Source organism: Lathamus discolor, chromosome 19 (genome assembly GCF_037157495.1).
Source record: "Lathamus discolor isolate bLatDis1 chromosome 19, bLatDis1.hap1, whole genome shotgun sequence".
Lineage (NCBI taxonomy): Eukaryota > Metazoa > Chordata > Aves > Psittaciformes > Psittacidae > Lathamus > Lathamus discolor.
Genome location: NC_088902.1, coordinates 2420918 through 2447269, shown reverse-complemented (window position 1 = coordinate 2447269; position 26352 = coordinate 2420918). Strand labels below are relative to the sequence as shown.

General features: G+C 49.7%; 1 protein-coding gene across 5 annotated transcripts in view; it reads right to left on the bottom strand.

Annotated features, from left to right (window-relative positions):
• USP49 (ubiquitin specific peptidase 49) overlaps positions 1-23829 on the bottom strand; it is a 30337-nt gene extending 6508 nt beyond the window's left edge. The window contains exons 1-6 of one of the 5 annotated variants that reach the window (XM_065698245.1): positions 23680-23829; positions 7680-7824; positions 5425-6835; positions 3165-3369; positions 1540-1648; positions 574-779 (exon numbers count right to left, since the gene is read on the bottom strand). In XM_065698245.1, coding sequence (XP_065554317.1) covers positions 574-779; positions 1540-1648; positions 3165-3369; positions 5425-6807 — 1903 coding nt within the window. In that variant the 5' untranslated portion in view covers positions 6808-6835; positions 7680-7824; positions 23680-23829. Of the gene's footprint in view, positions 1-573; positions 780-1539; positions 1649-3164; positions 3370-5424; positions 6836-7679; positions 7825-23358; positions 23431-23679 lie in introns of those variants that run through there. The other 4 variants (XM_065698244.1, XM_065698247.1, XM_065698248.1 and 1 more) reach the window with 4 other exon arrangements.
• Positions 23830-26352: the final 2523 nt, after the last annotated feature.

Below are 26352 nucleotides of genomic sequence, written 5' to 3'. Positions count from 1 at the left end.
TCTGTGCCATTAACAGAGTTCAGAAATACCAAACTGTAATTTAACCAACTGTACATTACAGCCCAAAAGCTCCATTAGGAAAAGAAAAATTCCCTGGAGAGAGGCAATTTGTAGCTCTTTCTGCCCAAGTCCGAAGGCAGAATCAACACTGATCCAGCTGCAGAGAGAGACTGCTGGAAAGGCACAAAACCCCTGCGGATGTTACTCATGAATAGTTCCTGTCCAGCTTCAAAACACTTTCTGTTTATCTCATCATCCCAAGGATACTGAGAAAGACACCCAGCTGGAGCAGCTCCACGGAGTTACGCTGCATGAGAAAATGAAGCATTCATGCTGTTAACAGCAAGCAATAAAAGGCATCCCGAAGGGCTGCGAAGCAAAGAACGGCAATCTGTGGCTTTAGGCAAAAGCCCAGAAAACATGCTCCCGGGAAGCCATTCTGGGAAACAAAGTACCAAACGCGGGGAAATTGATTCCAACCAACTTCGCTCAGAAAGCTTTACAACGCACTACGTCTGTGGAACAAAACACGAGGTTCTTGAATCTGTTTCCCCCGTACCAAGGCACACGCACCTCCCTCTGTGTTGTAGCAATATGCTGTGTAGTGTCCTGAGCCAAACCCTTTCCCGTGATGCATCACCACAGCGGAGAGGTCATAGACAAAGGTCTCTTTGTCAAGAGAGGAGAGAGAGTCCCTGCAGCAGTAAGGTTCCATGTTTAATACCTGGTCAAAGAGGACATGGACCCCAATCTTCTCGCGGTGATTACGTTCAGACCACCTGCAAACACAAGGGCACGAATCAAAGACTCCGGCTCCCGCTTCTCGCCTCTGGTGCACACAAAAGCAGCTGCCACTCGACAGCTCTGAAGCGCTTTCTGTGCTCGGGTCAAGCAGGCGGTGTGTAATTCTTTCCTTCTGTTTCCACTCTAACATCTACTACAGTCACCTCCTGCACACAGCTCATTCTGTCACCGATGCCCATTCGTTACCGTTAGGGTACTGCGGAGATTTGCAATGGCCAAGCACAAAGCGAGCCAAACTACCGTGACAGCAAGACAGGGGCTGAAATGCTCAGTTGGAATTTAACCCCCCCCCCCCGCCTCAAATGCCTGGCCTGATCGTTTCAGAAACTGCTCACAGTATTTTGAGCTTTGTCTGCTATGCTTTACTCAATGGGTACATGCATAATATTGGCATTTAACTAGCGCAGGCTTTCCAGCTTCAACAAATCTTTCACTCAGCTCATCCATCTCACAGCCACTCTTTCAAGTTGCCTCCAAACTCAGACAACTGCTGTTGAGTACAATGCAAGGGCATCAGCATTAACATGTACAAAACATTACATTGCGTGCAGAGCAGAAAACACGCTACAAACAGGCTACTGATTGTAATGTGAGAGGCACTCTGAGAGGGAATCACCTCTCTGGTTTGGGTTAAAAATGCATTTACCAGAAAGGGAGAGGTTATGAGCCCACACGAATCACATCTCTCCCAAAGTCAGGTCTCCTGCCTGCCACCACGCAGGGAGCCCCACTCACCTGAATCGCTTAAGGTGCAGCCGGAGGACCTGAGGTAGTCTGTAGATCAGTAACTGCTTTTTAGCTTCACTCAGAACAAGGGGTTTAGGAGAAGACTTTCGCCGTTTGCCTACCAAATAGAATGAAAAACAGCAAGGCAAAGATTGTTTGGGGGGTAATTCACTTTCAGAAGGGGAAACGAGCACATTCTGAGCTCTTTTCTTCCAGCTCGCGTGCACTCACGATGGACGCACAAGTCAACATCGCCTATGGATTCCTTCACAGAGCAGGAACCACCTCTGGACCAAAAGAGAGGAGGGAAAAAGGCTCCTCCTGCCAGGGATTACTCTTTCCAGGACACTGAGCATATGAGTGTACCAGGAGGAAGACAGGTGGCTTCCAGAGCTTCCAGTAAGAAATGTACCTGTTAATTAGATTTCTGCACCTCACTGCACCAGTTCACAACAGATGGGATGCTCCTCCTCCGTCACGGCTGACAAGTGCCCCCAGTAGTTTTTGGCACCGAGGTGCAGGCTGGTTGCCTTCCCCTGGCTTTTTTCAGCTGGTTAAGATTCCCTTACTCATTTCACTCTGCACTAACGGTTATAATTTGGGCTTCCACAAAGAATCCAGGAAAACAGAGTTGAGACGAAGCAGTACTCATCCGCGTCAACACTCCGTGAACAGAGCGGGTGAACCAGAATCTACTCATATCATATACGGCTTTGTGTCAAGAACATCTCGCCAATGGTTATTTCCTAATGCTCTGTGAAGATGTTTGGTAACAGATCTGTGAGCGGGCAGAGAACAGATCTCTACAAATATTTGCTGTTTCAGCTGCTTAGTTGCAATGCAAGTCAAGCTATTGGCATTTTCCTCCCAAGGGGACCAATATTTGCCATAAATACCTGCATGAAAAAATATTTCAAATCCAGCATCTCAGAGCAGCTGAGCTGCATGGTTATAACACAGCTAAAATTATTCTCAGGCATATAATGACCTTACACTCAGACCTACTACAGGAAGAGAGAAGTCATCTTCTAGCTGAGCACAGCAAAACACGTGCATCCATCTAACGGGTATTACATTAACCTGAGACTGCCCAAATAGCATCAGTTCATTGCTTCTTGACAAATGCTTACAGAGAGGTGGAAGCTGGAACCTGCAGCACACCTTGAGAACTCTGCGTTAGTGATTCTGGTTAAAGGATTCAACCAAGAGCAAGCTGCATGCAGATGAATTGTTATAAAAGCTTTCATACGATGCAGAGAGGAGCAAACCACAGGGGATAAGGTTCCTTCTTCTGCCCCTAAATCCAGGCCCTCTCTTACCCCAAAAAGAATTCTTGAGGTTGCCTTCTCCTCTTAAGGCAAGTGGGGAGAGCATGAGTAGGGTCATAGTAAAACCTTAGCAAACTGTGCTGCTGAATGGTGGGGACAAGAAAAATGACATATCAGGTCCAAACTGGTACCCGAAGGAGCAGAAGCTACCAAGAGGAGGAAACAAAACAGCACGAGCAGCAAGGAAGAGCAGTTTTCCTGTACATGCAGATGACAATACCTGTTTTGAGACACACCAAACACACATCAGAAACTTCTCAATTGGAAAAAGAGATGGTACAGAGACAGCATCAGCAGCTCACTTACTGTTGCACTGGTCGCAGGCGTATATCCTCCCTTCCAGCGCCTCAGTCTCGGTGAACTTGGCCAGCATCTCTGTCAGCATGCACTCTGCCTGGTGAACAGGGACAATCCCCTTCTCCATGGAGTGATAGCGCTCGGGGAATTCCAGGGAAAGATCCCAAAAGGGCTCCACAGTGTTGGATTTGTAGTTGCATGTTATGCAGGTGACCTGGGGATGACACAAACGGAGTTACGCGCGTGTACGCCTGCAGCCTGGCAGTTACAGTCACATCTAAAGAGCAGGTTTATGCCCCAAAGGCGTTGCAGTTTCACAGGCAGGATGGTCTGTGAGTCAAGAGAAACATGACTTATTTCCACTCTGAAAGCTAATCTTGAGCAAAGCATTCCACCTACTTTCTCAATCCCCCCCCCCCAAATAGAGCCAGTGTTCATGCTTATGGGCTTTACTTCCTCAGATGAACACTGTTACAGGTATAACACCGATTTACAGCTGGTAACAAGCACCTTGGATCTGTTTTCTACTACAAAAAGTATATGTTAGCATTTAGCACGCCACCATGCTTCCATAGTTTCTCTGCCTTCCTTACGTATCTCAAAGTGTGCAATTCCTTTAACGCTTTATCTGCTAACTATATAGAATCTTTCCTGAACAGAGCATGAAAGGCCACATTTCAGATGCATTCGTTTTCTCGTCTCATCCCAAGAGTATTATAAATAAGAAGAGCAGAAAAGTTTTCAGTTAAACTCAGAGGCAGAAAGTGAGAACTTGAGGAAGCAACAAAACAGCTCGGAGAAGAGAAGGCTGCGTGGAGACCTCATAGCAGCCTTCCAGTATCTGAAGGGGGGGCTCTAGGGATGCTGGGCAGGGACTCTTCATCAGGGACTGTAGTGACAGGACAAGGGCTAATGGGTTAAAACTTAAACAGGGGAAGTTTAGATTGGATCTAAGGAAGAAGTTCTTTACTGTGGGGGTGGTGAGGCACTGGAATGGGTTGCCCAGGGAGGTTGTGAGTGCTCCATCCCTGGCAGTGTTCAAGGCCAGGTTGGATGAAGCCTTGGGTGGGATGGTTTAGTGTGAGGTGTCCCTGCCCACGGCAATGGGGCTGGAACTGGATGATGTTAAGGACCTTTCCAACCCAAACCACTCTCTGACTGTATAAAACCAGAGAGCAGATCTGGTCAGACCCTGTGGTACTGTGAGAATCACCCACCAGAAACCAGCTTCCAACCTTGCAGCTTCAGGCACTGAAGTAACTTAATGATGGATTTGTAGCTAGAAGACAGGGAAGGAATCCTGTGCATAGAGGGGTTTGAAACGAAACTCAGTGCACATACACAAGTAGAACAAACAGCCTGGCAAGTTATTGATAGTGTATCATAGGTGCAGATCAATTACACTGATTTGTGAGTATCTTCACATTGTTAAAGAGACCGATCACTGAACCTACATCAGCCCCAACACCCCACCATCCAGAGCCAAGGGAATGAAGAACACTGAGCTTAGAGGTCCACAAGAAGCTCACACACTGCAGAGATGATTCAAATGAACCAGGACTTCAAGCGGCCCTGCCCTGTAAGCCAAAAGCTTTGACTTGAGAAAAGCACCTTTTAATCTTTACCGTGCAGGTAAGTTTTATGAAGGGGATGCTCGCTAGCACTGAGAAGGATGATAGAAACAGTGATGAGAACGTGCACACGCGGTTTGATCTCCCAAACCCTGGAGTGTCAAGTTCTGCACAAGTTTCCTTTCTCCTGGAAAGCAAAGGTAGTGGAGAGCTTTCAAAAGGCACTGGGTCTGTTAGGGAACAATACGTTTCAGACAAGGGAAAGGCACAGGAATGAGACCAAGCAGCACGACAGGCACTTTCCCACAGAAACATACGTTAAGCATGCTCAGTGTCTCGAGATGACTTCCATATGCCTGCAAAACCCCCCAAATTGTCAGAGAGAGCTAATTTGTTACAAGCCCTCTCTGTGCTCCATCATGCTCGTTCTAGACATGGAAACAAAACCAGGAGAGGAAACCCCAAATTACAAAGACATTTAAAAAGCACAGGAGAAACTGAAAACTAAAGGCTTCTTCTGTACTTGGGCACATTTCACTCCGAAGTGGCTCAAGTCAACTGAGTTTACAATACCCGTGGCAAGGATGGAGAATGCTGACAACCTCATAGCAACTCCTCTCGCATATCTGGGGGCTCCTGAGGAAACAGAGCTCGGATGAACGGCTCGAAGGGATGCCTGTGCAAAAGCAGATTCATACCTGACTAAGCAACTGCCCATGAAAAATGGTGTTCACCACCTTCAGGACCTGCTTGGTGAGCTTCCTCTGCGAGAAAGGGATGAGGATCCTGCGCTTCGTTCCTTCCGACTCCAGCTCCTGCTGTACTTTATCCAACAGCTCGCAGAGGAATTCCTGAGCGTCCTGCTGATCGTACCCTCGGAACGCCGGGATCAGGCTCCACACAGAGTGCAGCATGGCGAAGGGCGACACGAGCGCCCACTTGCCAGACCACATCACTCTGAAGAGGGTGTGCAGTTCGTGACAGAGGGAGATGTGCTTTGAACTCGGTTCCTTGGGCTGGATCAGTTCTAAACTCCTGCTTATGGAGGAGCCACCATTTAAGCCAGCTGGCAAGCTCTGCGTGCCATATGATCCCACTTTGTCAGTCTTCCCTGACTCGTTAGCAGCAGCCCCGTTTGCCAACTTGCCAGGCATCCTGGACTTGCCATTCACAGTTTTGGCTAAGAGTTCTTCCGTTTCACAGAGATCAAGCGTCAGAAAACATTCTCTGAACTTCTGGAGGTGGCTCAGCACTTGCAGAATGGAATTCATGTAACACGTGTTTCCCAGGTTCCTCAGACCCGTCACCCCGGGGGTCATCAGAGGCTTGCGCCGGATGGAATAGAACTGCTTGAACCTGCTGCTCTGCACCTGCCTTGAGGTAGGGGAAGCGGTCGCCACCTCCCTGAATTTCCTCGGAATCAGGCTCTCTCTGTGCACGTGAGACAAGAGCCTCGCGCTCTTCCTGGGAGGAGCGTTCGCCAGCTCCTCCAGGAGCTGCCTCTTCATCTCCCGCCGCCGCTGCCTCGCTGCCTCCTTCTTCTTCTCCAGCTCTTCCCTTTGCTTCTTCTCTCGTAGTTTTCGCTGGCCCCTGGAGCTCTTCTCGAACCAGGTCCGCAGCGCCTTCGCCAGCAAGGACTGGCGCCTGTGCCAGAGGGCTGTAAGCATCTGAGACTGTCCCTGAGGGCTCCTCTGACGGCTGCACACGTCCTCTCCCAAAGCCATCGACCGCAATGTCCTGCCACTTCTTGCGGATGGGTCATGCTTTTGGCTTTTAATCGCTGACAGGGAACTTCTCAGCAGCTTCAAATCACCCTCCGGGTTATCATTCAAGACGTAATCTTCACAAAGGTAACAAAAGACATACAGATCATTCACTTCCATTGCCAACGGATGCCTGGTTTCTTCAAAGTGTTTAAGTGCATGCTCCTCGATGTACCTCCCGCAGGCCACGTGGGAGCACTTCAGGCAGGCCCAGATGGACTCCGTGGTCTGGCAGTCCACGCAGTGCCACTTCTGGGGGTTCAGGATGGAGTGGTCCTGGGCGAGTCGTAGCCGCCCAACATGTTTGCATCTATCCATGTCTTACAGAAGTCTTCGCTGCTTTGACCTTGGAAGGCAAAAAGACAGAGAGAAAAGGGGCTTAGAGCCACGGCACATGTTTAAAACCATCTCTTTCGTACTGGCTGTAAAGGCCTATAAAAACACAGACGTTGAATCTTGTCAATCTCGACCTCAGTTTTCCCTCAAGCAACTCCATTATTTCTGTGGGCAGTTTTTAGTACCAGCCAAAGAGACTGGATTGACAAGGTCTACAGCATACAACTGTCTATCTGTCTACTAGGGACAGCCCAGCTAGCTGCCAGCACGCCTCACCCAACCTGAATGGCTCGCTTCCAAGGAGAAAAAGATTAATTCAGTCCACACACACGCTCGATCTTTAGCTGCCCTCTTGGAAGTGATACATGCAAAATGAATTTGGAATGGGAACGCATGTCACCAGGACCGGGCTGAGGTTACTAACTCCTCGCAGAAGCCACAAAAACACCAGATAATTGTCACAACCAGAGCATGTGCAAGCCCGCAGGCTCTCCGTTCTACCCTGGAATTCTCTCATTTCCCACAGCCTCCCAAACGTTCCAGTGTTTAAAAAACATCAGGAGGGAATAAAAACTGAAACGGGCTCGAGTGAACCTAAAGGAACGTCTGCAGGTGTACACGTTTGCAGGAGCACACAGACAGAGAGGAAGCAACTGATTTACTGCACTCTAACTGAAGAGAAATCAAAGCAGCGCTATTAGAAGGCGCAGAAAGCTTTTACTCCGTGTCCTGTACCCATGTGCTTTATAGAAGACGCTCAGATGTACAAAGAGCACAACTGACACTGGGGCGTCTTTGTATGCTCCCTCCAATGCTCTGATCCAAGGGAAAGAGATGAGGGCACGGCTACTCACGGAGTCCTGTTCAAACATCCTTCCCCCCGCGCCGCCGCAGCCCGGGCACGGAACATCCCCATCGCAGCCGGAGGAGTCTTGGCGGATCTTCGGGAATTTAATTACTACTTAAGTCTTCATTGTAAGGCAGCGCAGCTTCAAAGCCCTAGAGAGAGGATATTCGTGTGATGCACAGAAACAAACTGAGAGCGCTGGCAGGGCTGCTTTGGAACAGGATTAATCCCCTCGGCGCAAGAGCTACTGCGGAGAACGCATTTATGACAGAGACCGGAATGCTCTGGAAGTCGAAGCCGGAGCGCACGGAGGAACCCAAATGGAAGGGGGCCCTGTGGAATTTCGTCTTTCTGCTTTCATTTTCGCATAATCTATAAATCTGCTGGTCACGTGCAGCCTCTTCATCATCAGCCTTTTGTAGCGGACGACCCAACATATGGCAGAGAGAAGATGTGGAGTTCAAAAAGACGGAGCGCAAACGTTGCACCTCCTGCGATCACTTCGGTGCTGACTTGGTGAAAGCAGGGGGGAGACGGGGCGGGGGGAGGAAAGGAGGCAAAAAAGCTGTCCTGAAATATCCAGTAACAAACAATAGAAATGAAGTCATGAATAGTTGTTAAGTGTGAACTGCAACAAAGAACTGCGGGGGAAAGAGAGAGAGGAAAAAGCTGCCTTTTGCCCAAGGCAGAACTGATTGCAAACCCATACCTGTTGTAATAACCCAAGAAAGACGAAATTAACTCACTTACACACCTACAGCTTGAACGCAACACAGAGCAGTGACAGGAGAGACAGCGAGAACAGGCACAAAGTGGTTGCAGATGTCGCAGAGAGCGTCGGAGCCGGCACATGGAATGCGCAGTTAAAAGGAATCACTCTACAAGGAGCAAAGTTTAACACAACGGAGGCTGTGGCTTCCCCAGAGACAGCTATGGAGCAGCTGCCTCTATCTGACCAGGCCAAGCAAACCTGTCCTTAGTGGCCCTCAAATCATGCAGATTTACTTTAACTCCTATCTTCTTCCAGTGACACTGCTGCTAAAGATGGACTCTGTTAAGGAAAAAATCAAAGCTCTTCTGTTCTTTAACTCTTCTCAACTTCAGATTAGAGCACAAGTGGCCACTTCCGCATTCATGTCCACGGAGTGATCCGCAGTGTCTAAACAACCCTTTCCGCTGGTTGGAACAGTTCAAGCAGCTCTGCACCTCTCCTTTGGGCAGAGTCCATCCCCTCACAAACCCTCAGGCCTGGAAAGGCGCTTTTGGAAATCCCACACTAAACAAAGGGCTGGTTTGGTCTCCGAGCTGGAGCCGTCCCTTCCCACCTCCCTCTCACCTTTCTCCCCGAGCCTTTTTCTCTCCTTTTTCCCCGTTATTTTTTGTGCTCAGGTCTTGATGGAAAATTGTGGAATAATCCCGTCTAGCCTTGGTGAGACCAAGTAGCGTAGATTCCAGCTTGAAAGAGTATAGACACTATGGTAACATTGACAGCCTTCATTTACATAAAAGAATACTAATTATGTTGTATCATCAACATCTGTGATTCTGCTCACTGCCATATGCGACAGGGTTGGGAATTTAACCCTTGAGTCTCACCAGGAGAGCTGAGATTTGTGCCGTGGAACAAAAACTGAGCCTTTGAAATACCCATTCCCTAGAGGCTGATGAAATCACCGCCAAGGGAGGTCACCCACCAGCCCTGCGAGGGCTCAGGACACAGCACGTTCCAAGCGCATTGAATTCGGCTTCAGGTCCCAATGCCGATACGTCGCTGGTTTCAGCTGGCTAACAGGCTACAAGGAAATCAATCACACACCAGATCCAGTGCATTAAAGAATCATGTTTAACAATGAAGGAGGCTGTCAGTGTATAAATCACAAGCCTTTTGTCAACTGCTTTTGCTTTTCCTGTGTGGGCCAGCAAGGTTTCCTGTTCGGAAAGAGATTTTAAGAGCGTTGGTGGGTTAACAAAGCAGCTTTGTTACACCTTAATTTGGTAATTCTCAGCACAAAAGCATCTTTGATGCTGCCTGTGATGTTCCCCACCTGTTTCTCTTCAGGTATCTATGGATTATGGATACTTCCCTTGCAAATCTAAGCCTTAATACCATATACACCCAGGTGAGAAACAGTATTTAACCCAAACCACTTCAGTGATAGCTCTTTTCAGCTTCCTCAGACAAGAGGAAACCTGTTTGGCATCAGTGGGGCTGGCTGTGGAGCATCTGCATCACTCACCCATCAGGAAAACTGGCTCTCTCACATCGTGCACCGCAGGTACTAAAGGCAGCTGGGGTGCCTGAGGGTCAGCCCTGCCATCCCGCTGCAAACAGGGAACACGTCACTGGAAGACGTGCGCATGATGAAGAACTAAATCTGTTCCTCTCTTTTCCATAGGTAAACAAACAGCTTGCCCCAACCAGCAGCGAGAATAAAGAGAACTCCCTGCCAGGAGAAATGACAGAGCGACGATGAAAGGAAAGCCCAAAGATGAGTCAGAGCCTGTAAACGGGCACGCAAAGGGGAAACAAACCCGGGCTGGAGCTATTCAAGATACTGCAAGGAGTGAACACAACTTTGGGTGGTTGCTGGGAGAAGCCACGAACAACAAGAGAGTTTAAGGATGGAGAATGAACACCTTACATTCGTCTGGAAGCGAACAAACTGAATCTTGGCAATTCCAGTATTCCAGGGTTCTTTCTTGGGTTTACAATTCTTTTTTCCATCAGGGTAGATCTCATTTTAAGCACTAGCTATGAACTTCTCTTTTCTCACATACTTAGAACTTTCCTTTCCCAGATAAGGGATGGGGGAAGGAAAAGAGGGCAGGAGGAACAACTTAACTGCTCCGCATGGAGAAGCAGCTTGGAGCTGCACTGCAATACAACTAAAGATGGGTTAAACCTGGTGTAAATAGGAAATAAAAGGAAACTAAGGACACAGGTTTAGCCGGCAATGGTTTAGAGATCATTTGAAAAGATCTCACCTTGCAAATCACAGTATTTAAACACTGGGTCAAACCCTACTTTCTGTTCTTGCATGGCTCATGATCATGGAAAAACTTATGGCAAGATCCTGTAACGGCTTCAAGAACCAAACGCAGCCGAAACAATTTGGCTCTTGACCCTGCGAGAGTGTTAAAATAAACCACATGACTTTATTATGCTTCTCTGTGCCATTCTTACACATTTTGGAGCTGATTAAAGACATCTGCACAGATCTGTCGACACTCGCTACTTTCTTCTCCTAAGTAAATGCGCATGAAGCAAAGAGGGAAGTTCAGGGATCAGGAAAGGCGCTGGATGTTCAGCTGAGGACACTGGAAGTGGCTTTCATTTGTCCCAGAGTTGAGTCCAGAACAAGGAGAAGGTTTTGGTGCTGACCCAAACTCCTGTAAGCTGCAGCCTGGAAATCATCTCTAAGGCCAGGAGGGAGGCTCAGCCTGAACGGTTCTTCCATTCACACCTTCAGCCCTCTCCTGGGGGTGGCAAAAGGGAAACACCTCACCAGGCCACGGGCAATCGGCGCCACATTAGAGCATCCTTGCCTTTTATCTTCCTTCTCTTTTCGTTTTAAAACACTGTTGGAAAAAACAGCCTCTGATATCCTTGCTCTCCATCCAAAGTACACACCCCACAGAAACCTGCTGCGCTGGACCAAATAGCTTTAAAAATCCTGAATGCAAAAAGCCAGACACCTTCCCCTCTTCCCCCATTTAGGAGCAGCGCTGGAGAATTTCTACCATGCTGCCAACACTCCAGAAAGCAAATAAAGAGATATCAGAGAGACTCGAGAGCTAAAAATCACATATAACTCTCAAGAACTGTATTCCTTTGATTATTTAACCCACCCATTTGTGAGGAACCAATTCCTCAACCAGCTGCCTAACAAAAACATGGACTTGGAGCTGTGCGGAAGATGGGAACAGAAAGCTCCTGCTCAAGACCTTGGTGTTTCTCTGCCAGCAAGAACCCTCTGTGTCCACACAGCAAACCTGCATTTGCCTCTCCAAGCCACCGGCAATAGCGCTTTGTCAGACACGAAACCTCCCGTCATTGAGAACTCCATTAGAGAAGAGGAATTGCTGCGTGAAGGAATGAGTTCCATCAGCACATCACCTGAGCAGGTATCCTGTATCCTTACAGAGCCACTGCATGGTCCAGAACTACTCAAGCGCTGGACCATGGAGCAAGGAAAACACCCAGGCAAACATGCAAGAAGCTCTTTCTGTTTCTCTTTCTCCCAAGAGCCATCACCTTGCCTGGACAGGAATGGGTTTCTCCCTTCACTCCTCTGGTTCAAACCCTTCCAGACTTTCAAATTGCATCTCCAAAGGGTAACAAGAGCCCTGATGACTTTTTCAATTACTCTGAAAGCATATTTCCTTGGAAATTGTCAGCTTCCTACCCTCCAGTTCCTGGATTCCTCCTATCCAGGCTGACGTTCCATCAAGTCAGTCACAGGCAAATTAACACAGCTGACAAAGGGGAAAAAAGAAGGGAAAACACAGGAGGAAGAGTTAGAGATGAGTCAGGATTCGGTGTTTCATTGAAGAGGCAGCAAAGCAATGAATTAAACAGCTCCTGTGAATCCATGAATTACCCACAGTGTAAAAGACAGATGACAAGAGAGGAGACACGAGCTATGACAGCAGCAGCAGTCGCTGCTCCCATCTCCCTCCCGAGCATCGCCCTCCTCATCCCAGCACACACGAACCTCCCACCTTGATCCAAAGCATCCTGAATTCCACAGCATCTCCCCTGGAAGCTGGCTGGTGTCCTATGGGAATCACAGCAAGCTCAAAGGACTTCCACTGGTTCCAGCCATTCCATACAGGCACGGGAGGACATCCTCCCACCCCCTTCTGCTGTTCCAGCTCCCAAGCTATAATCACAAGGGAGCTTGACGAAAATGTGACTTCCCTGCCAACTTCCACAGCGAGTTCTGGTTTATTAACTCCTTTAAGTTAATTATAACTATGTCAACGTGAAACTGTTCCTGGGAGCTCGCAGCGTGCTGTAAAGATGTGCTCGAGGCTCAAAACTGGAATCTCAGGAATCAGTTTGCAAAGAAAGATCCAATTATTGCAAAAAGAAACCCCACAACCAAGCCCCAAACCCTCAGAAACCCCAAAGCACGAGGATGAAGAAAATCTGGCATCCTTGGTGGGAGAGAACATGACTTCTGCAGGACTTGGCTCTCGGCATCATCTTGGGATGCTGAAGTTGATGGATACCGGTGCATAGCTCATTTTACAGTACAAGGAAGGGCACAGCCACTGTGGTGTGCTGAGTACAATTAGCTCCCAACACGTCACACTCCACAGCAAAGAGAACAAGGCTTCAAAGGGCTCCAGTTAGTCCCTGGCACCAACCCACCCACAGGGATTGAGCATCCTCCCTATGAAGTTCTGTTCTCGTGTATTTAGGGGGGTAGCTGAGGCAAGACAAGCGTTTGCCTCCCGTTTAGAGATGTAAATGTCCCAAACCTACCAAACCAGAGATGTTAACATCCCAATTCCGTAACACACCAGGAAGGGAAAGCTTAGCTACACTACAACCTCTCTGCAGATACACACTCTCTTTACTAGAGGCTTGCTGGCAAACTCCAACCAAACCCCATCAAACTCCTTTAGTTTGGTTCAAATACATTTATGGACTAGAATACATTTATGACTACACCAAAAGCCTTGGCATCCTCCAAGAGCAGTAACTCAGACTTCATACAGGCCAACAAAGAGTTGCAAATGTGCATCTGTCTTCTATCCACATTCCTTCCTGATGAAGATCCTCTTAAAACAAGAGCCAGTTCAGCGGTCACGAGGAATGGAGCCGGCAGTTTATGGTTTGAAGATAATCATGGAAGGGCAAAGAGAAGGGGAAATCCTTCGGCTCACAAAGCATTTCCATACAGCCCCCCTCAGGAACCAGCCAGGTTATTTGTGCTGCCATCCACGTTCTCCAGATGTCCAAGTTTAAACTTGGACGTTTTAGAAGCACGTTAAAGATGAAACACGAATATTCTTATTAAGCCAAACTCCCTGTTTCTCATCTAAGTGCAGGAGATGAATAAAACCAAGTGACTGAAGCCCCAGGTAGAGCCCCCACTACCTCAGTTTTCACCTTTAGCTTCAAGAGCAGCTTTTCCATGTGCAATACAACCAATCCTATTTATTCCTTAGGGTCACCATACACCAAGCAAACAGAAAGATGCACATCCTGCAATTCCCTGGGAATGGGGGAAGTTACAATGCAACAGCCCTGGAGGTTAAAAAGCATTATTAAAATGCTATATACTTCTCAGTTCAGGGCTTTCCAGAAGTTAATGTTTCTTCATTTATGGCAATACATAAAATTCTCCCTCTCCTTTCTTTTCATAAGCTTCCCAGCTTTTGGTTTGGGCTTTCGGAGGTGTTAATAAGCTGGGAAACACAATATGAATACACCATATAAAAGGGGCACGCACTGTACATGAAACCGGTCCACAGGATAGCCCAGTTCTGGTGCACCAGTCCAAAAGGGAAAGAGCCAGCGCAGGAATTCCACTGGTACTTACAGCTGGAGAAGCCTGGAGCAAATAGAGGCAATCTGAATTATCAGAATCAAGCAGGAAAAAGCTGGTTTGCATTAGGACAGTCTGAAAGTAGATGGTAACTGCCCCATATAAAGCAATCATTTCATTTTATGAGTCAAGCAAGCAGCTTGATAGAATCCATGAATTCCCATCCAACCATTTCCTTACTTGTGACAACCGCAGATTGGGACACACCAAAGCGTTTTAGAGTCTCCCATGTGTTTGCTCCTGCTCGAGCACACAGTGACAGAGCTGTCATGGATGCAAAATCAGTGGCACCGACTCCAAGTCACGAGCTCTACATCCATTTTTGCTATTGGGAAATTCAGGTTTTAGGCCCCACCACCCCAAAACTGCAGGGATTCGCACCAAAACTGCGTTCTTTTTGCTTCCTTTCTCGCTTAGCACTGCCCAGCTCGGTTTGCATTCAGGCTTAGTGAGAGTGTTCATAGGTCAGGACCTGGGCACACGTGAACAAGGCACCCTAGGTATAATTAACAGGGTACAATGAAACAAAACGAGCCATGTTCTACTTCAACGTGGCCAAACAAAGCAGGAAGAGAGGGGGGGAAACAGGCATTCTCTGGTGCCCCCACTTTCCCTACCTTATTATTATCATGGCCTACTACAATGCAGCCAAAAAGCCCCATTTTGAGGGCATGCAGAAAGCATTAATTCTTTTGACCAGACTCCTCAAACATGATTTTTCCCGTTCAGTGTCTATCAGATTTATCACCAACAGTCACATAACCCACACATTCCGAGTCGAGGTTCACACCAACAGCTCAGAGATGTTAAAAACATTCAAACCCACACGCTCAACCTTTGATAGGGAAAATCCTACTCCCTTCCCACCTGCCTTCACATGAACACCACCAAATTAAACAGAACTTCCCACTGCTGGCAAAGAGCTTCGTTAGCACGGTCAGGCCCGGGTGCGTTTTGACCGATGGTACCTTGCTGCATCCCTCGCATCACTCACAAACCCCGCTTACTTCTGCATCAAAAGACAATTATAATAAACCAAATGTGCTTATAATAAAACAAGTAAGATATGCAGTTATAATAAAACAAATAAGATATGCAGTTATAATAAACCAAACCCATTGCAGGGGGACGGGGTGAAGTTTTGGAGCTCCAACGTGTCAAAGAAGCCTCCCGCTGCTGCTCACAACACCACGGGTGGCTGCAGCACGGATCAGTTGAAGAGCCCCAGCATTCAGCGGCAGCCTAACAGCCTCCTCGAGGATCTCTTTGTGATCGACACAAAGACGGATCGTACCAGAGAGTGAATACTTGGTAAGTTATGGGTAGTCCTCTCCTGTTCTTCCTCCCCCGTTTTAATTCATATTCATCTTGGCAAAATCTTAAGACAGACTATTAACTAATCTAAACCAACATCACAGCTGATACAACACATAAAGCAATCAGTCAAACGAACATGTCAGTGCCATCTACTGAGGCAATAAAGAACGAGACAACCCCAGCAGGCTCTGCCCTATTATCTTCACAGCCATTATGAATAGGCAAATAGTATTAAATATAAGTAGGGTATTCACAGCCACATTTTGCAATGTTTGAAGCAGGAAAGGTGCCTCCGATACATTTGAGGAGCAGAGATTACAAGAAGCCAAAAATAACGAGGGGTTTTGACACAGCTCTCCATCATTTTCTTTGCCTTCTCTTGCCAATCAACTACTATCAGGTCTTTGAGGAGTGAAACAGAGCAGCAGCTAGAAAATTCTCTATGGGTTTTAATGCACGCTGTTAACTGGTAAATGCAGTAACCCACAGTGACCAGTGTAGCCAAATGCAGCAAGGACGTCTGCCTTTTTTAACCAACACACCCCAGGCATCAGCCCAAGATGCTCCACAGTATTTATCTGTGTAGCATCCATGAGCACTGCCACATCCTTGGCTCTAGAAGCAGCAAATGACCTGACCCAGCCTTCGCCTGGACCACGGCGCTCTACCAAGGTCTGCTCTGTTCTCTTGTCAACAAAGAATTAGACAGAGATTTACACATCCTCTTCTCTGCTCAGCTGATGCCCCTGTTGTGTGCTTGAAAACAAACCTATACAGCAAACCCTCCTCTTCCCAGGTGTGCAAAAGGAGACCTAAAGTGGCATTGATAAACCTAACAAGAGTATATTCAATCTCAGCCCTCCCTGCATCCAGCCCAGCAGCTGATGCCAAAGGCTTGCTCTTCTAGTCTCTGGTACCGAAGGAACGATTTCACTCGCTTAAAGGCACCTTTCCCCCCCTCCCCATTCCTGACGGAATTATTCCTAATTTGCATATTATGAATCCTGTTCTGGCTGAAATCCTTTCCTATAAATTACAGGGGATATCGGAGCAGCGCCTTTGTCCTCACCACAACACGCCAAGGTAACAGAACGAGGTAGGAGACGGGCACACGGCACATACCGGGTTGTTAATCCCCTTTAAGAACTGGAGATCAACCCGGGCCCCATTCTACACTCGGATAATTTATTAAAGTAACAGATGCTGGGAGGTTAGAGTTCATCACATCAATTTGTCTTGAGACGAAACGGCAACAAGGCAAGGGAAGGAAAGAGGGAGAGGTGGATTTGCACCTCTTTTGATTTGATTTCCATCCTGTGCCTCCGCAAGCTGTTCCTAAAACCTTCCCATTGGATAATAAACAGGATGTTTTCTTCCTCATTCCCTGAGTCAGTCATCTCCATAGTGTCCAAGCTGAGGAAAAGAGCGGTGCGTATTACAAAGCAGGATTCCTCAGTCCACCGTTGGCAAACACTCGCTACTTCCATGCTCTGCCAGGAATATTCCATTTCCCCCAAACAAACTCTCGTGAGCAGGATCTTCATCCTTGCTCTCATTCAGGTGAATTAACTATTCTTAGTTAAACAGATTTGCTTCTAGTCTTAGCCTGATAACAGATTAACTCATGACTGGGAGGATTATAGACTTACCTCTGGACCGAAATCACTTCTGAATCTGAGTTACAGCTATTAGTTCCTTAAAGCTTAGCTGAACAGCTTTTAGTAGCTCCTTTGTATTTTTGAAGGAATGATTAAACATCATTAAATCCAAGCTAACGGCTTTCTCACAACTCCGGTGAATAAACAGTTTGCTGATGTAACTTCTGTTTTCTAAAGGAAGAGCAGAGTTTTACATTGATTTTTTGGGGAATAATTAATACTACCCTAAGCCTAGAATACTTGTCCTTAACACTGAAACACGTTTTTCACGTTTGTGTGGGTTTTCAGCACATAAACCCCCTCTTTGTTCTCCTCAGAGAGAAACAGCTCCCGAGACCAACCTGCTCCTTTGTACCCAGCGTGGCACTTGCGTTCCCATCACGCTTCTCCAGCTGCAGAAGACACAACCGATTCTGCAGGGACGGGCAGTGAAGCCCTCCTGTTACACCAACCAACATGCATTTAAGCACGGCTTCTTTCTACGTGAAATAGCAAATACCCCAGATACGACACCAACATTTCCATGCCAGCAGCAAACGGTTTCACTCCACACCAGCAACATGGAAAGCAGCCACTAAGCAAAGAGTCACCCTCCCGATGTCCTCCTCCTCCTAAAAGGAAACCAGTCTGTCCCCATTGATGAAGGTCCCTGGATGCAGGAGCTGCGGGCATCAGCGTGGGGCTGGAATGAGATGGTTTAGTTCAACCCTGACAGCTACAGGCAGCCGATCTCCTTGGGTTCCCAAGCACTGTTCCATGAGCGGATGGGGTTTGCTTTTTCAGTAACACACAATCCACTTGTGGTTAATTCACCTTTAGCCCTCTGGATCAGCCTAAGCCAGCTGCAATCCCTGCATTAGAACACAGCCTTTTCCCCTGTTGCTTAATGACTGGAAAACCCCTGAGCATCCAAAACCAGATCGGGTTGTCCCGTTCCCGCAACACATCTATAGCTACACACACACAAACAGACACACAATCTGTTCAAATCAATCCTTAGGTCTCTCCCTCCACCCAGAACCCCCCTGAACTATTAAAGCCCCACAGTGAACACAAATGTGAAGCCCAATTAGTCAAAGGAGACATTAGCACCTCGTTGCCCTGAGCTACACAAACCTGCAGGGTAGGGAAGTCTTCACCCCGACTGCGATTGCTGAAGTTCAGCCTAAATGATTTCTTCCGACGCACTCCAGTGCTGGATTTATGCAGATAATGTTCAAGCTAGAAGCCAGCCACAAATCTCTATCATTTCCTTAATACACAAGGCACTTGTTATTCAGCTGGAACACATTTAATATACAGCATAATGTGAAAGTCTAAACTATCTCAAATTAGTGGGTAGAGTTAACTGCAGCACCAGGCAAGAGGCTGAACGGGTCCCATCACACCAAAAGAAAGGATTTCATATAAACCACAGTTTTGCTCTTTGAGGAGGAGGAAAGCACGTTTGTCACAAAGTGATTGCAATGAAGTCAGGCTCAGAGACACGGATCCCTTCGGGAAAGCAGGGAACAAAGCTGCAGCCGTGCAGAAACACAAACCAGCGCTCACTGCCCTTCCCAGGACACTCCTGTTAGGATTCCTGGCTAAAAGCTCCTTACCCCTTCATCCGCACACCCACCTCGCCAGGCTGCAAGGGCTCTTCTTGCACCGACTGCATTTAGAGTTCAAACCCTCCAATTGTCTTCAGAGGCTTTTCAGCAGCATGAGAGAGAGGGGCAGAATGTAATTATGGGCCAGTATTTCTTAATCAAATCTAAGCCGCCCACTGCAAGTGAATGGGAAAACATGGTTGCAAGGCGATGCTTCTCAATCAAGTGCCCGGCTCTGCCTTTCAGAGCGAATCAGGGAATGGAGCTGTGGTCACCATTCCTTAATCGGCTCAGCTGATGTCCTATACAGGAGCTCAATGGAGGAACACAGCTGTGGCCCATAACTCTTGACTTGATCTTCCATGGTTTGACTGAAAAGCCTGAAAAGCACATAAACGCACTAAAGCTTTTCCCCATTAAATTGGTTCTTTCTAAACCATCACTGGCTTTGCCTGGAGAAAGGGGGGAAGCTTCTTTTTCACTGCACTCGGTTAGAGGTTGAGCGTAAAAGTTCGGGTGATATATACCACACATTGAAGTGCACTACAATAGACCAGGCTATTATTTACTTGTAAAGACCTCGATGGAGGATGTTATTTAGGAGCTCCAATGTTCTGTAGGGATTCCTGTGCTCGAGGCCGCGGGTTTCGCCGTGGCTAAAGGACCCTTTTGCATTTCACTAAATCACAACCATCCAGAAAGCATCCCTTTAACCAGATGTCTTTTCAAGGGTACATCCACGACCGCCACGTTAACACCAGGTACCTTTCCAATGCGCTCATGCTAAGGCTGAGCTGTCAGTTTTCTGCCTGCAAACGTGGCTGAATTACACAGCCGAGGCAGCGCGACCAGACAGCAAGCGTGCACACCATGGGGAGAAGCACAGAAAGAAGCCGGTTTTCACCCAGCTGCTGCATTTTCCTTCCCCTTTCTCAGTAAAGTTCTTCAAAGGCCCCACTTCCCAGTGAATTCCGTTGTAATTCCCGGGTTAAAGGGACTTACTGAGGGCGCCTGCTTTCAACATCACAACTTCCCCGTTTCCTGAGCGGCCTTGGTGGTGCAATAGTTAACGTGGGCTCCTCACTATTGTGGAAGGGAAAAGCTAATTAACGACACAGCACAAAGCAGCCAAGTTTGATTTGTTTTCCAGCTATCTTAGGGCTCCTAAAGCCACTAAACTTACAGCTCCTAAAGCCACCAACTCGCTCTTAACGCCGCCGCAGAAAGTGAAGGGATTTTTCTCCTTCCAAACCCATAGCGTGTGCATTTTAACCTGTGTTTCCCTCGGTGTTCTGGGCTGTGAATTACTCCAAATACACCCATCGTTAGCTTGGGACCACTTAGAAATCACTTCCCTCTGACGCTGGCAAAGGGGAGAATTCCCACCTCCATTTCTACCTGCCCTCCCCTCACTCCCACTGTAACCTGGTTTGTTCAGTGGCGTGGCAGAGCTGCTCCATAGGAGCCTGTGAGCTGGGGCTGTAATTCAATGTCTTTTGAGCCATACACGACTTAACAGCCTCGCACGAGCCATCTTTGATCGGAAGTCTCATAAGGACCAACGTGAAGAGCATTAGCACTGGTCCATGGGGTGATGTGAACACGCAACGCGGGCATTCCGAGCTGGAAATCCCCTTTTGAAACGGCAGTGGTTAAAGAACTCCTCGGTGTGCTCCAGAGCAAGGATTCGTTAAGGGTTTCGTGCTAACGAGGTTGGTTTCCCATTCACTGACACTGAAGGGGGGGGGGGATATTTTCTATACAACCCACATCTACTCAGCAGCCTGTTCACTGTGGTGAAGTGTTGAGGAAAGGCGAAGTGTTCCTACACCGAGCAATTAACAACAGGCTGCCGAGACAAGAGCATCTCCGAAGGTTTCATTGCCCAAAGGAGAAATAAACCCCAACCGACACCAAAACCAAGCCTTGATGAAATACTCAAGATGAAAACCACCAAGGTTGTTAAACACAGTGAGAGGCTTCCCGTGTCTGCAGGGATTCCTGCAGGAAATAAAGGGTCTTTTGGAGCATCTCCCACCAGGCGAGCTGTCGCTAGAGCTGCTCCATCTTCCTTCTCCCCCTTGCTGCACCCAATCACAGGCAAAGTCTTCAGACAACTTATGTTGGTCTCTCTCGTTTCTACCAAAGGCATTTCACTATGAAAACAGCCAACAAAAGGCAAAAAGGCCAAGAAAAATAGGATCTGAAAGGACATATTCAGTAATTCACAGCAACTTTGTCACTAGGGAAAGGGTTTCTTGCCACTCGTTCCGAGGAGCTGGGGCAAAACAGCAACTACTCTTACAAACGCCTATCAACAAGCATGGTTTAGCACTGAAGAAGACAACCAGAGAGCTGCAAACACACACACGCACCAAGGGAAGGATTCTGATCAGTCCCAAGAGACCCGCTGCAGCAAGGACCCGCACTGGAGCCTTTCACAGCCAGGAGCAGAGGTGATCCTCCCAGCTGAGCATCCCAGGCAGCAGAACCCCTGTCATCAACAGCACAGCACACAAAAGGAGATCCTTCGCCATTCCCTTTGAGCTTCCCAATCCAAGCACTGATCACACCAAGCACACGAGGCTCCTTCTCTGCTTCACCATCCTCACAGGGCTCCAGGGTGTCTTGTCCACCACAGGGCTCTGCATCCCTCGCAACCCCATTCTCCAACAGGACCTGCAGCGGCAGATTCCTTCCTAACGATCTTCGGGCACTGAATAAACCCCTGGTTTGGATGCAGTGGCTGCAGCATTCCATAAACCGCTGCATGCGTGACTGTCGTTAAACCCCGCTCCTGAGCAAGCACAATTCTTCGTAACACACCAGAACTTGCACAAGACCAAGAATCACTCCAGCCCTGAAAAGCTGCCAACTTCAAACCCCCCTTTACACTTGAAGTCGGCTCAGATGAGGAGGAAGAAGGATGAGGGGGGGAAATAAACAAGCGTTTACCGCTCGTTTGAACGCTCGCAGACATCAAATGCTGCTCGCTTGGCGAGTCCTGTTCAAGCGTTTGCAGCTCAGCTATTTTCAAAGCAATTCAACCCAACACCAAACGCTTTCGGTGCCCTCGCTCCTTCTGTTTTTAACCTCCTACCAACGCATCTGACAATTGTTCAACAACGGAGCCTTGTTCTGAAGGCAGAGCCACGGCAATTCAGCGCAAAGCCCAGCGATGCTGCACGTAAACAGGGCATAACTCCAGACACTTCACTCCTTTAATCCAAGGGCAAGTTTAATCCGCAGTTCACACCCACATGGAGTTTATAGTCACAACTGCACTGATTTATCCGCTCTCATCCTCCCGCTCCGCAGCTCTCCCTCGTCTCCTTCTCATATCCCAACCATCCGTTCCCTCTGCTCCAGGAGCAGCTCCCATCTCCTCTCCCTAACACCCTATTTCTGCTTCCTGCTCCACCTCCTGATCGCCCGGTTTAATCCGGGCCCTATTTCTCTCCTTGCCTTCACCACCAGAGCCATTGCTACCACATCAGGAGCTCCAACTCTTGAGTTGTGCCTGGGCTGAGGAGCCAGCAGCGCCCATCACATCCTGCTCCACTCGCTCCTCAGGCTGCAGCAGCATCTCCTCCGAGGCAGTGGTACAGGAAAGGGCCCAATTTGGGAACATTTCACATGAAAAGAGGTCTATTACTCCAAGAGCATCCTTCCCTGGCCAGAAGTACGAGGGTAGCTCTAAGTAAGGATGCTTTCCCCCCCACCCCGTATATTCCAAACCAAGCGGGTGCTGCAGACACCCATCAGTGCTCTCCCGACTGTACCCGGTGTTAAAAGAGGGGTTCAGAGCTCCGGACCCATCATGACCCCCATCCCCGTTGTTACTCCCTGCGCTGGAGGGGGGGGTTGAAACACACCCCCCCCCCCCATTATTATTATTTCGTTTTAACTAAACACGACCCAAGCCCCCATTCCCTATTCCCCATCCATAGGGAATGCATTATCCCTGTTTTCGGGCCCTTCCCAACCACACACAGGGCTTAATGGGGCAGCTTTTCCATACACCCCCCCCCCCCCCCCCGCCAGCCGCAGCACCCACCGGGATGCGCCCCCCGCGCTGTGCCCGGCCCGGCCGCCAGGGGGCGGTAAAGCCGCCGAGAGGCGCCGGTACCGGGTGGAAGGGGGGGGGGGAGAGGGGGGGGGGTTTGAGGAGAGGCGGGGGGGGGGGGGGGGAGGGGGGGTTCGAGGACAGGCCGGGCGGAGGGGGGGGGCTCCCGCCGCTCCCGCGCCTCAACAAAGGGAAAGTTGCGGCTCCGCCGAGCCCGGCGCGGGCCCCCCCCCCCCCGCACACAAAGAAGGCGGCGGGGGGGGGGGTGGGGGGGGTGGGGGGGGGCCGTGTGTGTGTGTGCGGGTCAGGGTCCGCCTCACACCTCCCCCCCCCCCCCCCGATCACACCATGGGGGGGGGGGTGCCCCGAGGACCTCTCAGCACCCCCCTCACAGTGGGGTGCCCCCCCCTTCACCCTCCCGCCCTCAAGGGGGGGGGTTCACCCTCTCCCCCCGCCCCCCCCCCCCCCCCCCGCGAACGGCCCCTTTATTTACCGCCATCATCAGCACGCGCGAGCTGTCACCCAGCGCGAGACACCCCGGCCGCCGCCGGCCACGCCCCCCTCCCCGCCCATTGGCCACCCGCCGCGCCCGGCCCCGCCCCCTAGAGCCCCGCCCCGCCCCGCCATTGGCTGGAGCGCACGCCACACAGCGCTCGAGCGCCTTCCCCCCCCCCCCCCCCTCCCGTCCGCTCCTCCCCATTCAGAGCCCCTGCTTTACGCCAACTCCGTAGAGCTCTCACAGCGCACCGACGCGAGCCGCTTTACGCAATCTACGCCGCCACACCGGGAGAGCTCCACTCGGAGCTTTACGCACTCTGCGTAGCCGCTAGGGTGGGCTCTTCAATGGCGCAGCGGGAGGGCAGCTCCGCGGGGCGGTGACGGCGCCGGCCCGGCCCCCGCCGGTGACGTAGCGGGCTTTGTGAATCGCAGGCTGAAGTTGGGTTGAGGCACGGGAGGGTAAATAAGGATGCTGCGGAGACAAAGAGACTGGGAACGGGGGCGGCGCGTTCCAGGGGGGGCTCTGAGGTGGTTGTGTGGGGTGGGGGGTACCCCATAGGGGCCCTGAGGTGATGGGGGGGGGGTTCTGAGGTGATGGGGTACGTGCCCCCATAGGGCCACAGGCAGCACTGAGCACAGATGGAGCCTGTGATGGAGGTCACTGCCAGGCCCCCTGGTCACACACAGGAGCCATGAGGGGATGGAAGCATCTTGGATCAGAGACAAAGGGAAGGATGGGGGCCGGGATGAGCACGGGGCAGCCACACTCGGGGGTCACCTGTACCCATGGGGACAACTCACTTCTTCTGCAGCCTTCAAGCATCACCGGGGAGCAGGCAGGAACTTGCTCTCTGGCTCCATGACCAGTCGTGGACCACGCAGCACAGCTCAGCAGCATCACACACACAGCTCCTTTGCACAGAGACCAAGCGTCCCCCTCATCTCATCCCAAGTAAGCTCTGAGGCAAAGCACTGCAATTTACTGGGAGCCAGGGTACAAAGACACTGCAGAGCCTGGGGAGCTCCTTCAGCAGCCAAACCTTCCCATTAACCCCCCCTTGCTGGGGGCTTTGTTGTGTTCGCTCTACCCCTTCCCCTTCTGAGCAGCGCCGGGGCTGTTCTGAGCCCGCACGGGCACAGCAGCGCAGTCACCCACCTCTCAACTCGACAGCTCCCCACTGCAACAAGCCTGTAAGGTCTGCTAACAATTAGGAGTGATCATTAATGAGACCCTGAGGTCTCTAAAGCTCAGCAGGGTGCAGCTGCTATGGAAGTACTTCCTCACGCAAAAACGGCACAGAACAAAAGCCACAGCATCCCCAAGGTGGCAGTGAGACCCAGAGCATCCCTCTGCCACCGAGTGAGCCCGGTAACGTCAGCCTCTCCTTCCACCTAAGAGGTGAGACCCACAGCCACACAATCACCCATCCCCTTTAGGTCAGGCTTCAACTCATGGCAAGCAACAACACTGCCAGTGAAGGGTGCAGAAGCAGAACAAGGGCTGCACAGTGATGCAGGACTGCAGCTTGGCCACCTCTGGATCTGCGGTCTCCGAGAAAACACCGGGGAGCAACAGGAAAACAACCTTAGAGGCTGTGTTTGACAGGCAAAATGAAGGTGGTTTTCAATCACACGGGCTCAATCTGTTAACGTAACACCACTGAAAGCCCCCTGAAGACCCGTTAAGATGCACACCAGTGCGCTGGAACCACGTTAACCTGCCATAGGGATGCTGGGGTGGGGGGCAGGCCGAGGATTACTTATTGAAAACCCAAGTAATTTTGTCCATCAAGAAAGCAAAAAGCCCTGCAATAAGTGCAGCACCTCGGGGGTGGGGGCTGATCCCTTTGCTCACGACTGCAGCCAGCAACAGGCACTTGTGCTAAGACATAAAGGGCTCGGTCCTACCCACCCTCCATGCGTGCTGATGCCCATGGCTGTGAGGGGTAACTGAAGGCAGGATGTAGCTCAAGGGGGCCGGGTTTATTGCTCTAGGAGCAGTACAATGCGTTAGTGAGAGCATAAAGTCCCCAGAGATTGGATGTTTTTATGGTGTGACCAGAGTTTTGCCATCTCTGGTTCCAGAATGCATGGCTCAGGCATGAATGAAGCAGCAGCAATCCTCAGCGTATCCAATCTTATCATTTAAAGGCACTATTTTCTTAACCTTCAGCCTTAAAATGGGAGACAGGACAGAAAGAGGCATCCCCCCAAGACTGCACTTTGTTTCCCCAGCCCCACTTCACCATGTGGAACGACAGCAGGGCGCATCCTCACTCCATGGCCTCCCCTGCAAATGAACAAAGGCAGCAGACGCAGCAGGAACTTGAGCTAAGAGCTGCAACACCGCAGTGGATTCGGCAGGTTGGAATCCCTGACACGCTCACAGGACACTGTGGCATTGAGCATTAACCAGATCCGTCTGGACCCAGCGCTGCTTCAATGTAGTAAATGCCCACGCTAAGAGCTTGAGGCTCTTTAACAGTGATTTGGGTTCACAGCTATGATGATAACCACAGAGAAGTCCTAACTAAAGAACTCCTTACAGCTTCTTTCCCCACTGCGCTGCTTCAGAAGGGAGAAGGCTCTTTAGGAGAAATCTCTTTCTGTTTTACTTGCTCATCACACTCCTCAAGATCCCTCCTTACCCCATTAAACCTGCTGAAGTCCCTGGGATGTCTCAGATGAGCAGTGGTGTGCAGGGACAGGATGGTTATCACCCACTTCCAGGCTGATCCATGCATTGATCACGAGGCTCCATCAATAGCAAAGAGGCAGATTTTAACGCTCCCATCAGATATAAAAGGTAAGCTGAGGATGCAACAGGGATGCAAGAATTCAGCTTTGCCACAGGGGAATGAGTCTGTTTCAAGGGTATAAACCCCTCGAACCACATCAGAGAGAAAGCTCTGCAAGAGAAGATGTCAAAAGCTGGCAATAAACCCTCCAACCCAGCCCCAGGCTTGCTGTGCTGAAAGACTCCACCTCC